This window comes from Amia ocellicauda, chromosome 20, assembly GCF_036373705.1.
Source record: "Amia ocellicauda isolate fAmiCal2 chromosome 20, fAmiCal2.hap1, whole genome shotgun sequence".
Classification (NCBI taxonomy): Eukaryota; Metazoa; Chordata; class Actinopteri; order Amiiformes; family Amiidae; genus Amia; species Amia ocellicauda.
The window spans coordinates 4,971,146-4,990,110 of NC_089869.1; the positions used below are offsets into that span (position 1 = coordinate 4,971,146).

General features: G+C 40.9%; 1 protein-coding gene across 1 annotated transcript; it reads left to right on the forward strand.

Moving 5' to 3' along the window:
- The first annotated feature begins 7,473 nt into the window (after nucleotides 1–7,473).
- On the forward strand, nucleotides 7,474–9,976 carry LOC136716274 (cilia- and flagella-associated protein 43-like). The gene is made up of 6 exons (XM_066693873.1): nucleotides 7,474–7,642; nucleotides 8,039–8,142; nucleotides 8,363–8,515; nucleotides 9,045–9,205; nucleotides 9,307–9,465; nucleotides 9,884–9,976. The coding sequence occupies exons 2-6, from the start codon at nucleotides 8,118–8,120 to the stop codon at nucleotides 9,974–9,976; spliced, it is 591 nt and encodes a 196-aa protein (XP_066549970.1). The 5' UTR covers nucleotides 7,474–7,642; nucleotides 8,039–8,117.
- The last annotated feature ends 8,989 nt before the right edge of the window (nucleotides 9,977–18,965 follow it).

Here is an 18,965-nt window from a genome sequence, read left to right on the forward strand (position 1 = left end):
CATATATACACATTGGAACAAAAGAGAATGCAATTTCAGAGTTATTACAGAGAACTTTCATATTAGACATCAGTGAATATGTAATCTTAGGCTAGTGTCCAGTTGTAAGAACGGGGATCGCCGGGTGTGGTGAACCCAGGTGCAGAGCACATTGGACAAGTCAGGTCGGGCAAGGATCGAATGCCAGCAAATGGGAACAACAAGGGCTAAGCTAAACTCCTGGTTCAAGAGATCGGGCGATCAGGCTGGTCAGGAAAATCCAAGAATCGGGAATCGAGAGACAAAAACGGGACTGGTACACGAGAAAACAAGATTAGGCTCAGAAATGTGACAATACTGACGACAAGACTTCACGATGAAAGCTGGGAACAAAGGGCTGAATATACGCAAAGGGGTGATTAGTAGAGATCTAGGAGCAGGTGCGGTGAGAAACGAGAGAGAAGGACTAATTAATCAATAATGAGATGAGTGAAGTGAAAATCATGAGAAAACACTTTAGCAAGGGCGGCATCAAGTGGGGAACTTTCAGGTAGCGTGTGTAACACCAGTACACTATAATGTAGGAGAGAATCGAGTGCACTCCATGCTGAGAGCTTCACACATCAGTGAAGTTTTCCTCTGTCCTGTTGTAGTGCAGTATGTGCTCTTCCAGCCCGAAGTGATCTATAAGCAACAGCTGTGGATGCTGTGCTAATGCATACAGCAGAACACAACATCGAGGGTGTTAAATATGCAAACATGGTGCTGTATTTGTATAATCCAAATGGTAGTGCAAAAAAGAACATCTTCCAAAGCTTTAACTTTGTTTCAGTTGAATGTGTGATTTTTAATGACATGGCAAACTGTAATGTTTTCATTTCCTGACCTTCTCCTGTAATTACCTTTGTTCTGTACATTTGAACCATCTTCAGTCTCCTCAGTGTTTCCTCCTTTTCTCGGACTTCTCTCTTCAGTCTGTCTCTCAGATGAAACAGATCTGACTGTGAGGATTGTTCCACTCCTGTGAGGCAAGAAGTCCCGTGGGTTGCTTCAGTAACCCTGCCTGTACAAGATCGCTGTGCTGGCCTATTTCTGCAAACACCAGTCACTTCTGCACTTTCCCATGAAACATCCTTATTGTTAGAGTCCGTCTCTCCTCTGTCCTGGGCCCCTGCTGCTTCTGGAGACACTGTGGGCGCTTTCAAATCTGTCTGGGCCTCTGCATTTATTCTAAGGCGTTTGGCCACTGTGAAGGGGGAGTTAAAGGAGCGTCTTGTTCTTTTCAGTCTTTCTTTTAGTGATGCACTCATAGACTAAAAGGAAAACAAATCAGAAGATGATGATTGTTAATATATGCTTTTCACAATCATTAACATTGTATACACAATATTTCAAGGGTAACAACATCACAATAATAAATGTATCTTCACATTGCAATTAATACCAGTAAGATTTAAGAGAAGATTTGAATTGGCTACAGTTTGCAATCTAAATAGATGGTGAAATGGAAATGTGGCAACACTACACAGTTCTGCTCATATCAACTCATTCCGCTAGTGTGGGACTGGCTGGGGTTTAAAACGACATCTTCCTATTTTTTACCTGATTTGTTGGGCTGAGTCGAGGTGTTGAAGTATGCAAATATGCAAGTGCGTTGGTTTTACTTGTTATAATTCGATACAGCTCTAGTGTTCTAAAAGACTAATTTAATATATCCATATAATTAAGTTTGGTCTGACTTGCTAATGCGGCAGCATTTTAAAGGCAGGAGGCAGACATACATCAGTGGAACAGATAAGAGGCCCTTCCCTTATTACATATGCAATATTGTTAAAACTAGCACTAAATGGCTTGTTACTTTATCTTAGCAAAAAATATAAAATTGTATTTTCATTTAAAATGCTTCAACTGCGAAAAGTAACTTAATTTATGTGTGCAAGCAAAATGTGTATATGTATTTAAAATGCTTTAGTTGCAAAACATATGCAAGCTATTCATATAGCTGTATTCTAAAGGTTAATTTAATATATGCATTTAATGAAGTTTGGACATTTTCGTGCTAGTGTACATGGAGGACCCCTGTGGCGGCTGAAAGTTGATCCTGATCAAATGGCAGTGTAAATGCAACACCATTGATGCTGATCAAATGTTCCGATGCAGATCAGAAATGGCCATGAAAAAGTGCCTACTGATTCTTAGATATAAGGAATTTGAGTGTTCTGTTCTGTTGTCTAATTGTGACATCTGCTGGGCAAAATGAGACTTAAAGTAACGCAGTAAGAAATCTTATACTGGTTATAAATGTTTGTGTGGCATGACTGTCAAGGCCTGTGCATTTAAAATTCAATACAAGCACAACTGAAGGAAGAATCATTTTCTTTTAACTTGCACAGGACTCAATTAATTTAAAAAAATGTTGTTACTATAATATTTAAAAATAAAAATAAATTTTACAGAACAAATATCTTTAAATTAAAAAACAGCTGACCAGAATAATATTTAGAATAATGGTATAAACATTGTGTTCCATTGGGACCCTGCTGCTAGTGCTAGTGAAGCATTGTCATAGAGCAATGTGATAAGCAATACATGTAGTAAGTGCAGTGCACGTGTGGGATATATGTTTAGTAAATAATGAAAATGCCCTTGCTCTGTGTTTCCAGGGACGCGTGTACAGTTACAGCCCCAGCCAGCCTCAGGAGGTGTCCAGAGTTCTTGATGTTTGTGTGGGTGACTTTGTGGCAGCAGCTCCCTTGCGTCCCAGCAGCCATCTCTGTGTGGTAATGTCTTCACTGCAAAGTGCCTCATTCATCCAGTGCCAAGATGCTCTTCACATTCTCAGTCCTGCTCAGTAATCCTGTTGGAAGTGTCCTCATGTAGAAACCCTCAGATACCCTTCAAACGGTTAATCACCTCACAAAGGTTAGGTGGTGAACAAGATTAGGGTTAAGGTTGGAAGTAGAGAATGTAAACAAAAACAAAACAGGAGCTGAACTTCCTGTTCAACACAGTCATTCATGGCCAGTTAACATAGATCATTATGAGAACTCGTGTCCTTCTTACTGCATGTGTTTGTTTGCTCTGTGATTGACAGTCAGTAAGAGCCTCTGGGGAGCTACAGGTTTGGTCAGTGAAAGACGGTGCCTGCATCAGCTCTTTGTGCCTTCAAGTACAGGTATGTTCCTTGCATTTGCTCAGTGTTGTAGAGAAACTGATGCAGGGAAAGTACACACTGTCTACAAAGAATGATATAATAAAGGTAAAAAGGTGATAATTAATTGTGCACACTATTTATACTGTATTTATGTATTCTCATCTGTGTCTTCTCTGGGGCTCTATAGCAATATATCTCAACCCTTTTTATATTCAGCATTAAAACTCTAGCTTTGACTCTGGGTGGCATATCTTGACATAGATTGAACATGAATCAATTTGTCATTATTGTGGTTTCTAATTTATGTGCTTGGTTTACTAAATCAGTGAGTTTGCGAATTAAAGAATCTTTCATTCGTGACTTTTCCCCTCGATTCCATCATCAATGGAGTATTATATAGAGCTCCCTGCAAACAGTAAGAACATCAACTTCCAGCAATATAGTCTTTAAAAGCTTCATGATCTACGCTTCTCTGTTAGCAATCATTAACAAAAGGGAGGTTGATTATGATTCAAAAGCCAAGTTTTTAAAGATATTAGCTGATATATGGATGGAGTAATTACAGGGAATAGTTTTAATTCCAGCAAGCAGGTGTGCCACTGTCCACACAATGTATAGGGTAACTTTTTTTGCTCAGACATGCAGCTCGCCCCTTTACATCTTCCCCTGTATTACTCAGATGTGTCTTAAATCAGGTGACAAGATCTGTTATTCACCGGGTCATGTTAGGATCATTCTTTACCACCATCTGTTTGAGCAGGTTTAATTGCTTAAGAAATGTGACCAGCAGGTACACTTACAAAAATAAATATTTCTTCAACACTTTTAAACTGTGAGTGCTTGTGGAAAACAGAGGGAAGTCATGCTTTGACATGCCAAAACCACCTAGCAAAATGTAGTCTGAGCTTGTAAGGATTTAGGCTACAGTGATACATTGTAAAATCCTGTTTTGTTTTGTATGGTGATTATACATGTTCTTTATGGAAGATGTTAAATACACATACTAACCATTCAAGATTATTATAAATCAAAAAACAAACAAAAAAATCTGCCACAGTTTACAGAAGCTGTAGATTGTTGATTTAAACACAAACCTGTAAAGTTATGGTGTGATTAATTAATTGTGTGGCCATTTACATAATCTGCAAGACAAAAAACATTCAGACAACCTTTCCAGCAAGCATTCTTACATTATATATATATATATACACTCACCTAAAGGATTATTAGGAACACCATACTAATACTGTGTTTGACCCCCTTTCGCCTTCAGAACTGCCTTAATTCTACGTGGCATTGATTCAACAAGGTGCTGAAAGCATTCTTTAGAAATGTTGGCCCATATTGATAGGATAGCATCTTGCAGTTGATGGAGATTTGTGGGATGCACATCCAGGGCACGAAGCTCCCGTTCCACCACATCCCAAAGATGCTCTATTGGGTTGAGATCTGGTGACTGTGGGGGCCAGTTTAGTACAGTGAACTTATTGTCATGTTCAAGAAACCAATTTGAAATGATTCGACCTTTGTGACATGGTGCATTATCCTGCTGGAAGTAGCCATCAGAGGATGGGTACATGGTGGTCATAAAGGGATGGACATGGTCAGAAACAATGCTCAGGTAGGCCGTGACATTTAAACGATGCCCAATTTGCACTAAGGGGCCTAAAGTGTGCCAAGAAAACATCCCCCACACCATTACACCACCACCACCAGCCTGCACAGTGGTAACAAGGCATGATGGATCCATGTTCTCATTCTGTTTACGCCAAATTCTGACTCTACCATCTGAATGTCTCAACAGAAATCGAGACTCATCAGACCAGGCAACATTTTTCCAGTCTTCATCTGTCCAATTTTGGTGAGCTTGTGCAAATTGTAGCCTCTTTTTCCTATTTGTAGTGGAGATGAGTGGTACCCGGTGGGGTCCTCTGCTGTTGTAGCCCATCCGCCTCAAGGTTGTACATGTTGTGGCTTCACAAATGCTTTGCTGCATACCTCGGTTGTAACGAGTGGTTATTTCAGTCAAAGTTGCTCTTCTATCAGCTTGAATCAGTCGGCCCATTCTCCTCTGACCTCTAGCATCAACAAGGCATTTTCGCCCACAGGACTGCCGCATACTGGATGTTTTTCCCTTTTCACACCATTCTTTGTAAACCCTAGAAATGGTTGCGTGTGAAAATCCCAGTAACTGAGCAGATTGTGAAATACTCAGACCGGCCCGTCTGGCACCAACAACCATGCCACGCTCAAAATTGCTTAAATCACCTTTCTTTCCCATTCAGACATTCAGTTTGGAGTTCAGGAGATTGTCTTGACCAGGACCACATCCCTAAATGCATTGAAGCAACTGCCATGTGATTGGTTGGTTAGATAATTGCATTAATGAGAAATTGAACAGGTGTTCCTAATAATCCTTTAGGTGAGTGTATATATATATATATATATATATATATATATATATATATATATATATATATATATATATATATATATATATATAATCATGACTGGAAAGGAACAAAAGTATAATTTAAAAGCAGTAAATAATCCTATAAAACCAGAGGTGGGGAACAGCACAAAGCTGCCAATGCCCAGTGCCTGTATCATATACTGTGGGGGAAAAAAGTATTTGATCCCCTGCTGATTTTGCACATTTGCCCACTGACAAAGAAATGATCAGTCTATAATTTTAATGGTAGGTGTATTTTAACAGTGAGAGACAGAATAACAACAAAAGAATCCAGAAAAACGCATTTCAAAAAAGTTATAAATTGATTTGCATGTTAATGAGGGAAATAAGTATTTGACCCCTTCGACTTAGTACTTGGTGGCAAAACCCTTGTTGGCAATCACAGAGGTCAGACGTTTCTTGTAGTTGGCCTCCAGGTTTGCACACATCTCAGGAGGGATTTTGTCCCACTCCTCTTTGCAGATCCTCTCCAAGTCATTAAGGTTTCGAGGCTGACGTTTGGCAACTCGAACCTTCAGCTCCCTCCACATATTTTCTATGGGATTTAAGGTCTGGAGACTGGCTAGGCCACTCCAGGACCTTAATGTGCTTCTTCTTGAGCCACTCCTTTGTTGCCTTGGCTGTGTGTTTTGGGTCATTGTCATGCTGGAATACCCATCCACGACCCATTTTCAATGCCCTGGCTGAGGGAAGGAGGTTCTCACCCAAGATTTGATGGTACATGGCCCTGTCCATCGTCCCTTTGATGCGGTGCAGTTGTTCTGTCCCCTTAGCAGAAAAACACCCCCAAAGCATAATGTTTCCACCTCCACGTTTGACGGTGGGGATGGTGTTCTTGAGGTCATTCCTCCTCCTCCAAACACGGCGAGTTGAGTTGATGCCAAAGAGCTCGATTTTGGTCTCATCTGACCACAACACTTTCACCCAGTTCTCCTCTGAATCATTCAGATGTTCATTGGCAAACTTCAGACGGGCCTGTACATGTGCTTTCTTGAGCAGGGGGGCCTTGCGGGCGCTGCAGGATTTCAGTCCTTCACGGCGTAGTGTGTTACCAATTGTTTACTTGGTGACTATGGTCCCAGCTGCCTTGAGATCATTAACACGATCCTCCCGTGTAGTTCTGGGCTGATTCCTCACCGTTCTCATGATCATTGAAACTCCACGAGGTGAGATCTTGCATGGAGCCCCAGACCGAGGGAGACTGACAGTTATTTTGTGTTTCTTCCATTTGTGAATAATCACACCAACTGTTGTCACTTTCTCACCAAGCTGCTTGGCGATGGTCTTGTAGCCCATTCCAGCCTTGTGTAGGTCTACAATCTTGTCCTGACAGCTCTTTGGTCTTGGCCATGGTGAAGAGTTTGGAATCTGATTGATTGATTGTTCTGTGGACAGGTGTCTTTTATATAGGTAACGAGCTGAGATTAGGAGCACTCCCTTTAAGAGAGTGCTCCTAATCTCAGCTTGTTACCTGTATAAAAGACACCTGGGAGCCAGAAATCTTGCTGATTGATAGGGAATCAAATACTTATTTCCCTCATTAATATGCAAATCAATGTATAACTTTTTTGAAATGCATTTTTCTGGATTTTTTTGCTGTTATTCTGTCTCTCACTGTTAAAATACACCTACCATTAAAATTATAGACTGATCATTTCTTTGTCAGTGGGCAAATGTACAAAATCAGCAGGGGATCAAATACTTTTTTCCTTCACTGTATACTGTTCATACATATATACATATATATTTATTTATTCATTTGAAATTATTGGATACTAAAAATATGTATGTATGAAAATCGTAGCTGAGATGTTTTTTGTTGAATCTGCTTGATTCTGAGTCTGGTGTCTTACCTTGTTGTTCTGTACTGTCGGTCTCTGAATGTAGGCGACCAGCCTGGCATGCTGCCCAACTGCAGAGTGTGTGTCTGTGGGGACCGCCTCTGGACACATCTACTTCATAGACCTGACCCAGAAGGAGCTGCCGCGCCCGGTTCACAGGGTTCACCTCTACAGAGTGCCTGTGGAGCATCTCCAGTGAGTCTTACCTCCCTCTTGGCTGTGGGTCCCACACGCCTTCTGGGAATGCTTGTTAACCTCTTTGTTCTCTCGGCTATATCGCTCATCCTGCTTTGTGTGCTGTCTCAGAGTTCTCTGTTCCCATTACACTGTCCAGAGCTCTTATTCAGACAATGCTACTGTGTGTAATCTCATCCATTTGAAGTAAAAGTTGCAAAGAAATATATATGTATTTGGACATATGTATTTATATGTATATGCATTTAAATCTTGCAGAAAAAGCCTCATATTGTACTTTTTTTAAAACAAATGTTGGTATTGCTTATTTTGTGATAAAATAAAATGTAAAGAGTCTGTGTCTCCTGATAATATAATACAACAAAACAAAACAAAACATGTACCTTTTTTTTTTAGGTATGACCAAGGAGGAAGTTTCCTCATCAGCGGAGCTTCAGACTCGCATGTGTTTGTTCTGGATGCCAGACCATCCAAAATGTTTGAGGTTATTGGATACACAGGTGTGTTTATGTACTAATTGAATTCCCAAAGGTGACCGCTAGAATACATAAGGAGTTGGACTGTTTGAGTAAAAAGATATCCCCTTACTAGATAGTCAACATTTTCCTTACAACGTATAATCACATATTATATAATATTTTACAACCTTTGCATATGTCATGAAGCAGAGATGATGTATTGCACAATATGAAATAACACGGCAACCTTTTATTTCTTCAGAGGCTGCAGGTTCTGTTGTGGATCTATCTTCTCTTTACAACAAGGATAGCAAACAGGTGAACGTGCTGGTGCTGTCTGCAGGGAACAAAGAAAACTGTGTGAAAGAAGGGAGCTGCCTGGAGATATTCATGCTGCAGGCCCAGCTATTGAAAGGTACAGGGGATATATCTCACTGACACAATACAGCTCAGATTTCAAATACTCTTCCTATAAAGAAAGTTTTTATCTGCTGCTTTGTAACTGCATTTCTTACTATTAAATCCAGTAATAAAGATACAGACTGAAATTGGTCTCATCAGTGCAGAATGCTTATTATCATGCTGGTATCACATGGATACGTTCACATTTACCTTGGATGGATCAGTTTTGCATTCCTGGAGCTGCAATGAAACACGAATGCTTGAAAGACCACGGCCAATGCTCAAATACTTTTATATCCTTATGTCATCCACTGTCAATCAGTTTATGAAAAAGTGATATTCTCGTCCAAGGTAAAGTGGACTTGTTTGTGTGGATGCAAAAGATATAATTACTTGGAAATATAATCATGATTTGCTTGTTTTATTAATCACATTTTAGAATCATCATTTGGAAAACAAACATGTTATATTCAAGATTAAAATTAATGTCTTGCCACCCTAATTAATGCCTGAGCTTGGTGCTGGTGTCTCTGTTGTGCAAGGTGGCTGTGCTGATCGACGGGGCTGTATTCGAGATGAAATCCTGCAGAAACGGCACTATGCTGCTGCTCAGCCTCTCTCTTCTGCAGTCCTGGGGCCGAACAACAGGGCCTTCGGCTACTGCATCCGGACTAGGACTATCCAGAAATTCCTCCTGGATGAGGTACCCGCTGTATGGGTATGAGATGTCTGTTTTGCTTCTCCATATGATCTGTTAATTTGGGAGATTCCATTTTTTATTGATATGCTTTGATGTTTTCTTAGGGGATTTCAGACACTGAAGACATTGTCCAGGTGACCCCAGAACGGGAAACTGAAGGTCACGCTCTTGGTTCAGCTTCTCTTCTCCTCTCGCCCCACCAGCTGTGGCTGGTGTCTCTGGGGAAGGACGGTTCGCTGTGTGTCTTTGAGACGTCCTGCATGGTAAGAGCTTCATTTACGGCACTGGCCTCACAGTTAATGGACGTCCACAACGTTACACTTTCACTTGTTTTATCTGCACTCGGATGCAACTGTATTCAGAGCTTGCTAGAACATAACATCTCTATTTGACATAAAAATATCAATGTTAAATATTTATTTTGGGAAAAACAATGCTGATTTGCAATTAATTAATTCTTAGACCAACTAAAGTCTTATTAAGATACTACAGAAAATTATATAGTATAAATATATAGTATTCATTTTATAGTGTAACTGCAACAGAGGTGATAGTTACAGAATGCTAAAGGAAGAACACAAATGCAATAGGAAACATGCAACTGCAGAAACAAAAACACAAAAACAAAATGAAAAATGCAAAGGTCTAGGTCTATTTCACATATTGTCTTGTCTGTTTCAGAGAGTCTTGGAGCTGGATGCTGCTGCAATTCAGCATGTTTATATTAACATTGATGAGGCTGGCTTCAACCTAGCCAAAAGAAAGGGACGGTGACGGGGATGGAACATTATTGGCCACCATGCCATTGTGAATCTCCCTGGACAGCGTGGAGGGAATATCACCATGTGCACAGGCGTCCTCCATCACCATGCCAGCCTTGGTCCTTACAACACCGCCCTTCATTCCAGCCGAGCAGAGGGGTGGACCAGAGCAGCCCAGGTATGTTGTCAATCTGGTACACCGTGAGTTTCCACCGGGCTGCTCTGGTCCGCAACCGGTTCATCGACCTCCCACAATTTATTATTTTATACCTCCCACCATATTCCCCATTCCTAAACCCAATTGAAGAGTTTTTTTTTGGCATGGCGATGGAAGGTGTATGACTGCCACCCTCTCACACACGTGCCTGTTCTCCAGGCAATAGAGGATGCATGTGGTGAAGTTGACGTGGGGGCTTTCAGTCGCTGGATCCGTCACTCCAGAAGATTCTTTCCCGCTGTTTAGCCAGGGAGAACATCGCTTGTGATGTAGATGAGGTGCTGTGGCCAGATCCAAATAGGAGGTGGGATGTAGCCTAATTTCCTTTGTCTTACATTTTGCATGTGTTTTTGTCTTTTTGTGTTTAGAGTTTTGAAAGAATGAGCCACTTTCATTTTTTATTTTTGTACAGAAAACCCTTTATCTTACTGAATGATTTTCCTGGTTTTCTCCTGTTGAGTATGGAAAGTGTTACATACAAAACACAAGTGTTCAAAAATACTGCATTTTGGAAATAAATTACAATGTTTTTGTTACTGTATTGCATTTGTGTGTGTTTGTTTATATATATTTGAGAAGGTATACAATACTGTGACAATCTTTTACACTGAAATTGCAAAAAGCATAAAAGATGGGATATTCATAGTAGTGTTTTGTGTTGAGCACATCAGTGTGTCATTTTGATGCAAAAAATCATTTTGGAAAGAGATTTTGAATGCAGTGGTTGCTTTTGCTAGCGATTTATAGTTTTGTATTTTGTGTTTGCGGTTTTGTGTTTAGTTTTGGGAAAATGAGCCAAAGATTCAGCAAACGTGTGTAAACAATTGGGAAAAACTGTAAGCCCACCGCTGTTATGGGCAAGCTACACGCCCGCACAGGACTGAAGCGCTGCTATTGGTCAGCGTCTCTGTTCTCTGCTCTGTGCTCTCTGTGCATGAGAGAAGTGCTCGAATTAAAGTATTGATACAGGTTATATTACAAACGTTAGAAAGTGATGTTAGCCTACTTAAGTAAGTGTTTCTGAAAGCAATTGCCATGCACAGGGTGTGTTGGCGAGTTAACAGATACAACTAAACACAGATGTTAACACAGAAATAAGAGGACTGATTTCACATTAATGAAGAACATCATGCTTTTATTAGCTGAACACTAAAACGTTACAGTTCACACAATACTGCCTGTGTGTATGTCGGTCTCTGTGTGTGTGTTCACGTACAATTACATATGAGGACAGTGTTCACTGTAAACACTACAGGGAACACACATAATTGGTGCAATGAATGTGAGTTAAGCTCTCTGTTTAAACACTGTTTTTTTCTGATATTAAAAGTGATTTGGTCCCAGAGCTGGTATTTTTGCATTCTATATTAACAAATATAGGTTTTGCTAGATTTTGCCTTTAAGACCTACATTTGTAGCTCTATACAGTGCACCTCCACTTCTAATTATATTTCCCTGTAAAGAGTTTACAATCAATAGAGTAATTATTTGTATTTTGTGTTTTTAATAAAAGAAGCGAAAGTGACATTCAAAATAATTGTAATTCCAGGAGCCGTCTGATTTCCAGGTCTGCATCAATACCTATACTTTAAACTGAGCAGTACACTATGGGCTCACCAATAGCAGCGCTTCAGTCCTGTGTAGCTGCCCATAACAACGCCGGGGGATGAAGAGGCGGGACACGTTTTCTATTGGTAGGACTGTACACGACGCAATTCGGTAATAAAAATAATATTTTTGTTTTTGTGTTTCTCTTTTTGCATTTGTGTTCTTACTTTTGCGTTCTGCTTTTGTTTTTGTGTTTTTCTTTTTGCTTTTGCGTTCTGTTTTTTGTTTTTCTCTTTTTGCATTTGTGTTCTTCCTTTTGATTTGGCGTTCTGCTTTTAGTTTTTGTGTTTCTCATTTTGCAATTGCGTTCTGCTTTTGGTTTTTGTGTTTTTCTTTTTGCAATTGCGTGTTTCTTTTTGCATTTGTGTTTTGCACTTCAGGGCCATACCGTAGATAGTGCGTAAAATGTGCCTGCATCAAGGGACTGGTTTTTGGGTTTCTGGGCCGTGAAGATCAGGCGCTCAAAAGTATACATGAGACAGCAATTCAAATCTAAGTATGGGTCTTGCCTGGTGGGGGAAATTGTGTTTTATAAAGGGTTTCCTGAGAGATTAGAGAAGTAAAGAGCTAATGTGTATATAAAGACAACAGAGAAATGACATCTGGGTATCGCAGTGTGTCGTCAGCTGCTACGATAATAACAGGTCTTTTCAGGCTTCTTAGTCATTTAAAGGGTGACGTGGAGTTCCTGCTCTTGTGTGTGTGTTAACAGGAGAAAGTCCTCCAGTTGCAGAGCCATTCCAGCCGGTTGAGTGGGCCTGTGGCGCTGGCCTTCTCCCTGGACAGCCAGACCCTCCTCACCACCAGCCTCCGGGATGGGGCTCTGGTGTGTGTGCAGCTCCGGTAGGTCTGCTGCACAGGACCTCAGTGCTTTGGTTTCTAGATGCTGGCACAAAGCATAATAAGAACCTGTGCATTAAAATCATTGTGTGATATTGTTTCCACCCATGTTAGACAAGAACACACATGGCAGAGGATGAAAGAGGGGAAGAAAAATGCAGTCCTGTTTACATACCCTTTATGAGTGTGTGTGGGCGAGGGGATAACACAAGGAGGACAAAACAAACGTGCTATATAAAAGTGTGATTTGAAGACAGATGTAAGAAAGTTTTATCTATCATATGTATGGGGTGCCACAACAGTCCCTCTGCTTGAGTCAGTAAGTCCCGTCGAAGCGGAAGCTGGCATGGGTCCACGCTTATCATCTGTGCCAACCACAATTGTCTCGGCCACTGGGGGGAAATCAGGAGAACTCGAGCTCCGTCCTGGCGAATCCTCTCCAGTGTCAGTGGAAGAAGTGGCAGTGAGCAACAGCGTCCACGCCCAGCAGGCCGCCTCCTGTCTCCAGGGAGAACCACAGAGGACAGTGGGTCGTTGCCTGCAAGTGAAGAGGTCGACCCGAGCTCGTCCCGGCCTCTTCCAGATCTGCTCCACCACCTGTGGATTCAGTCTCCACTCGGAACTGTCCAGACCTCCCCTAGAGAGGACGTCCGCCGCTGTATTGGACACGGCAGGTGTATTGTCCGTATGGAGCGGAGAGTGTCTTGTGCCCACCGAAGTCTGCACTCCACACGATGTAGTCTGGGGGAGTGTAGGCCACCCTGGTGGTTGATGTAGGCCACCACTGATGTGTTGTCCGTCCGAACCAGGACGTGTCTGTCTGCCAGACTGTGGCGAAAGTGACGCAGCTCTAGTTGCACTGCTTGCAACTCCTGTACACTGATGAGTGCGGCTGACCAGAGGCCACTCCACACTCCTTTGACTCACATCCCATTCCCGACAGCGCTCCAGCCTGTTCTGGAGGCGTCTGTGGTGATGACTTCCCGTCTGTGCGGGCATCCGATGGGGGAGCCAAGGTGCAGATTGTTCCGGTTTCTCCACCGGGACAGTGCCTTCCAGCACGCCGCGGTCACTGTCAGTGGGCGGTGTTTGTGTCTTGATGGGTGTAGCTTGTGGGCGTTTACCCAGCGTTGCAATGGGCACATGCGCAGCAGGCTCAAGGGGAGAATATTCGAGGCGACCACCATCAGTTTTTGAAAATTGACCAGCCAGAGAATTAATGCCCTTCTGAATTACGCCAGGCATTTCTCCAATGCCGGAGGACCGAGAGGTCGTCCAGAGGTCGAGAGCGGGTCGACGTGAGCTCGTCAAGTGGTCGATGGTCGAGGAATCCATGAGGTAGGTCGATGTCGACAGCAGGGTCGAGGGATCGACGAGGTTGATTGATGTCGACAGCAGGGTCAAGGGATAGATGAGGTTGATCGATGTCAAGCAGCAGGGGCGAGGGATCGATGGGGTTGGTCGATGTTGACAAGGTTGAGGGATCGACGAGCTCGGTGTCGAGAGCTGTTTTCGGCGTGTCGAGCGGGTTAAAATCCACCGACAGAGGTCGAGATCCCAGAATAGAGCTGGCGGTATAACCGCAGGGAGATTGCTCCGTGGAGTAGACTCCTTCTCTACCCTCTCGTATCGCCACTCGAATCTGTAAAAGAATAAAAATGGTACAGAAAGTAAAATCGTGCAGTAGATCACAGAGGAGGGACCGAAGCCGGCTCCAAGCAAGACTCCTAATGCACACTTACCTCCAAGAGAAGCTGAAAACGCAAATAACAATAGTAATACACAAAAAGACCGTAGTCTGAGCTCCGAAGAGCGAGAATAATCAAAGGATATAATCCGATGAGGAACCTAACTCCGAAGAGTAGGGGAGCGCGCTTCTCAGCACATTCACTGGCAAGGTGACAGAAGAAATGTCAGGGAGCTGCAGTCAGGAGGAGACTTTTCACAGACATAGGGGGCGGGTTTCTCCTGACAGCAGGGCCCCTATTGGGCAGCTTTGGTACATGTTTTCAATGATTGGCAGGTCAGGAAATGATTGGCAGGTCAGAATGCTCTTCCCATTAGGTAATGGCTGTCTTTCAATTTGAAAGGGAACAGACTGTAATCCCAAAGAGTGCCACTGCTGCCACCGCAAAGTATTATACCCAGCACTGTGTAGGGCGCCGGAATAAGCAGTCTGTGCAGCCCTTACAGGTGTATTGCATTGAGGAGTCCAGCTGTTATATCAGTCCAACTTGATTGTGCCTCTGTCATGGCCTATATTTATATTTTTTATTAATAAAATATTTAAACTTTCTTAAAAGCAATTAGCAAAACCTGTTTTTAAACATATTTAATGTAATCATATTGAATGTGTGCAATATAATTTTACATAATCTCTTAATATCTAAAACCAATTATCTCTAAAGTTTTAGTTCAGGCTTGAGGGATTAAACAATGTATTTACAGATGTATAGACCATATCTGATTATTTTGTAACAGTAGTTCTTTTATTGTGTGGCCAACATGTGAAGCTGATTTATCTAGCATGCCACTTTAGTATTTGACATGAAGGTGTTTTTCTGATGGATTTGGCCAAGAAAGCAAATGTCTGCAGGGGCATTATGGTTGCAACATCACTCCAAATCATGAGCAGATGAGAGGAAATATATTTTTGTCAAACTACTGAAGGATCAGGAGACTAGAAAAATACAGCCTTTTAACTTATTATGAAACTTTTTCAGGGCATATGAAAAACAAATCAAACATGATCAATCATCAATGCTAAAGTGATTGCATTTCTGGAACTGCGTGTCTGAATTCCTCACCCTCGCTGATCACTACTCTGCTCAAATGTTTGATTCAGGCAGTCAATGAGGAGAAAAAGCAAAAGAGCGGAAAAGAGACAAACCATCAGGAACGGTATCAAGCAACTGCACAAAACCGTAAGCAACACAACCCGTTAAGTGCAAAACATCACAAACTGATCACAGTTTCATTTTTGAGATTTACGATTATATTATAAATCTCGAAAAACTCATTATACTGTAAATACAGTATAATCGTAAATCTCGAAAAACTACTCACTTCTAAATCTTTTGTAGTCATTTGTGTATTACTTTAGTATAAATACATGTTAATTTGGATTCATATGTTTTTTTCTGACTTTTTTATGTTAACGAAAAGATGTAAATTCGCCCGTTTTCTCATTGGAAATAGTTCAGTTTCAAAATATCACTGTCCTGGTCACAAAAGCAAGGTTTGTGGGGAATAATAGCCATTTTCTATACTTTTGAGGCATAAGCAATTAGGAAATAACACTTACTACCCAGGAACAAAAATTGTGTAACATAGTGTAATCATGTTCCTACCATTGATTTATGCCAGCAAAGGCCGATATTTATACCAATATTTATATCTGCCTCCTCACTCAGGCTTTAGAGGAACAGACGATTGCGATCATGTTGAAAACTAAAGACTTCTGCAAAGGCAACACCCATCAGGAGAGGGAGCTCAACAGGATGCAAATGTGGATGGAGTATCTCAAGAACAAGGCTCGGGATATTCAGATGATGTGGGTCTCCAGAGAGATGCTACGTTATGTGTAGCTGACCTCCACTAGACTGCTTTATAATTGGCAACTGCACACTGAGGACTTGCAGGTAAAAAATCAGTAATGGAAATAACATCATATAAAGTTGCAGGCTCCACATTGCTGTATAACTGCCCTACCTCACTGACTAGTGATAAGCTGTGCACTGGACTGGATGGCATTTGATTAGCCTTGTTGCGCCACTGCAGTCAGTACAGTAATCGTGAGACCAGGTACATCAGTCGCAACAGCATTGATCCCTCACACTTGTGGGTTAAAGTGAATTAAAACAGACGTGTCTGGGAGACACGGGTTTGAAATAGCAATGTGTGCGCTGGACTCATTTGAATTAAGTAATGAAACGCTTTGTTATTTTTCAGTATTTGAGCGAGACGGATTATGACAGTTTGTCCTAGAAGCTTTCTACTGTGGAAAAAACACTTTCCATCCAAGAAAAGGTGCCAATATGTATGTTGTAAGAATCATCAATGGCTCTCAACTTGATTTATAGAGAAATATGTGATCTTTCAATCTCTTCCAATGATTTGTGCATAAACATTTCCCAAAATTGTTTGTTACAAATCTGTATTAACCTTCATGTTATTTCACTTGGCACTGGAAATACTGTGAAAGTATTTAGTCATTAAAAATGGATAAAAGCATGTTTGTTAAAAACTCCACACCTTTCATGGAGTACTTTAAGAACGTGTCTATCCAAACTTGGACATAGGTAACTAATTGTCTGTTCAGGTTCTTATTTATTTACTTATTATGTTTCTTTTGCTCTCTTTTTCCTTAGTCATCATGTGTAATGTGTTTCTGTTGATTTACGGAACTTGATTTTGTATTCACTTATTTATGAGTTAATCTTTATTCATGTATGTATACTGCCATATGTTTAACATTACTTTGTTTTAAGCTGAAAAACGAATAAAAATGTTACAAGAAAAGAAAACTCCAGTCAGACCTACTAGGTCTGAGAGAGGTATAATGTTCCTGCAGCCCTGGTGGTTTACAACATCCTGGACTGCTAAATGTTTTACTAAAATCAACCATCTGCATTTTTTTTTTTAATGTTAATCCAATGGTCCAATTTCCAGTTAAAGCTCTGCATGTGAGAATAGGACTGTGTGTGCTTTGCTGTACAGTACTGTCTCTCCAGGACCATGGCTGGAGACCCTGCCATACTGGACAGCTGGCAGGAGACTGGCTCGTCTGAACACACGCTGCCAATCTTGACAGTTTGAGTTTTGTTCGCCTATCGTCCTTTAACACTAGAACCGGCGAGCCGGTCAATTTGACCGATTTGGTAATTAAAATTGTAATTACTCTTTGTTCCTACATACACTGCGCATACCCGTTCATGACTTTTCCTAACCATATGTATTCAACATGCCTGCAGCGTTTTAGCTGCATAAATGCGAAAATAAATAAGTTATAAACACATTTACCTAGAATAGCCAAAATCGGGTTATTTTGACCAGTCATTTACATACATAATAAATCAAATATAACTCAATTCTTGTCTTTCCTTTCCTTTTTAGTCAGTCTTGCGCTCAGGTGGCGATCTCTACCTGTCTACAGTCTTTTATGTGATTGAAAAGCACACGCATTGTACAGCATTACAGATGTTTTCTTACAGCTGATTGAGTGGATACAGTGATTGCATGCAAATAAACATGATTGTAAACAGAGATTGAAGAGAGCTTTTTTTGGACATGCCGTGTATATGAACATGACTGATTCAGGGGCATCAGTGATACTGGCAATGACAGATCATTCGTGGGTTTGTGCCAGTGAAAACACAGCAAGTGAAACACCAGGTCCAAGTGGCACCGAGTGCTTTTACTCCACTTATCAATATGCGATTGCTACTGCACAGTACAGAGTGCAATAACACAGCACATCGCACTCAAAATAATGATTCACAGACATTATCAGCGGAGGAGCATTTATTGCGATGCTATATATTCGTGGAGTAAAAGTGTTCACCTGGAGAGGCTGTCAAAATACAGTGTGAGGTACAAGCTCCTGCAGGGAAAGTGCAGAAATGTCCTGTGTGGATTGTATGAGCTGTCAGGTATGCAGGCTATATATAAATAGTAAATAGTTGAAATTGAATAGTAAATTGAAATACAAAGCTACAGTGAATACAAGCAGTGTATGTTGAAAACAAAGTTTACACGATGTTGAAAATGTTTACTTTTGTGTACAATTATGTTTTGACAAATGCAATAGTTATTTTTGAACTATAAAATATTGCTTTTGAGCATTATTCCAATATTTACATTTACACTTGTTTCATTCTCTTATTGTTTTTGCGCATTTTGCTTATTGTAGGCTATATAGGTATTTATGTCTTGACTGCAGTGTGCGTATTTAGAAAAAAAGTGCTTTGTTATTCATAGCAATACTATTAATGTATATGATAATATATCCATTTAAATAATCAATTTGTGATATTCAAATGTTGGATTTCATGTTCATGAATAAAACTTACGAGTTTTATGCGATAGTTTGCCTTTGATTATGATATCACAGCTGTTAAAGAGCTATTGGTTACAATGACCGGCTTTGGTGCTTGTAGGTAGTTCAAAATGTCTGTGCTTCTAGTGTTAAACCAATTGACAATTCCAATGTGGTTTTATATTTGATTTCAAACAAAATGCACTTGATTTAAGAGTTTTGGTGATCAACATCAGACATTTTTAGTTTTTTTTGTTTTGGTTTTTGGGTGGGGTGGGTGGAAGTCTTCAGGTTTTGGAA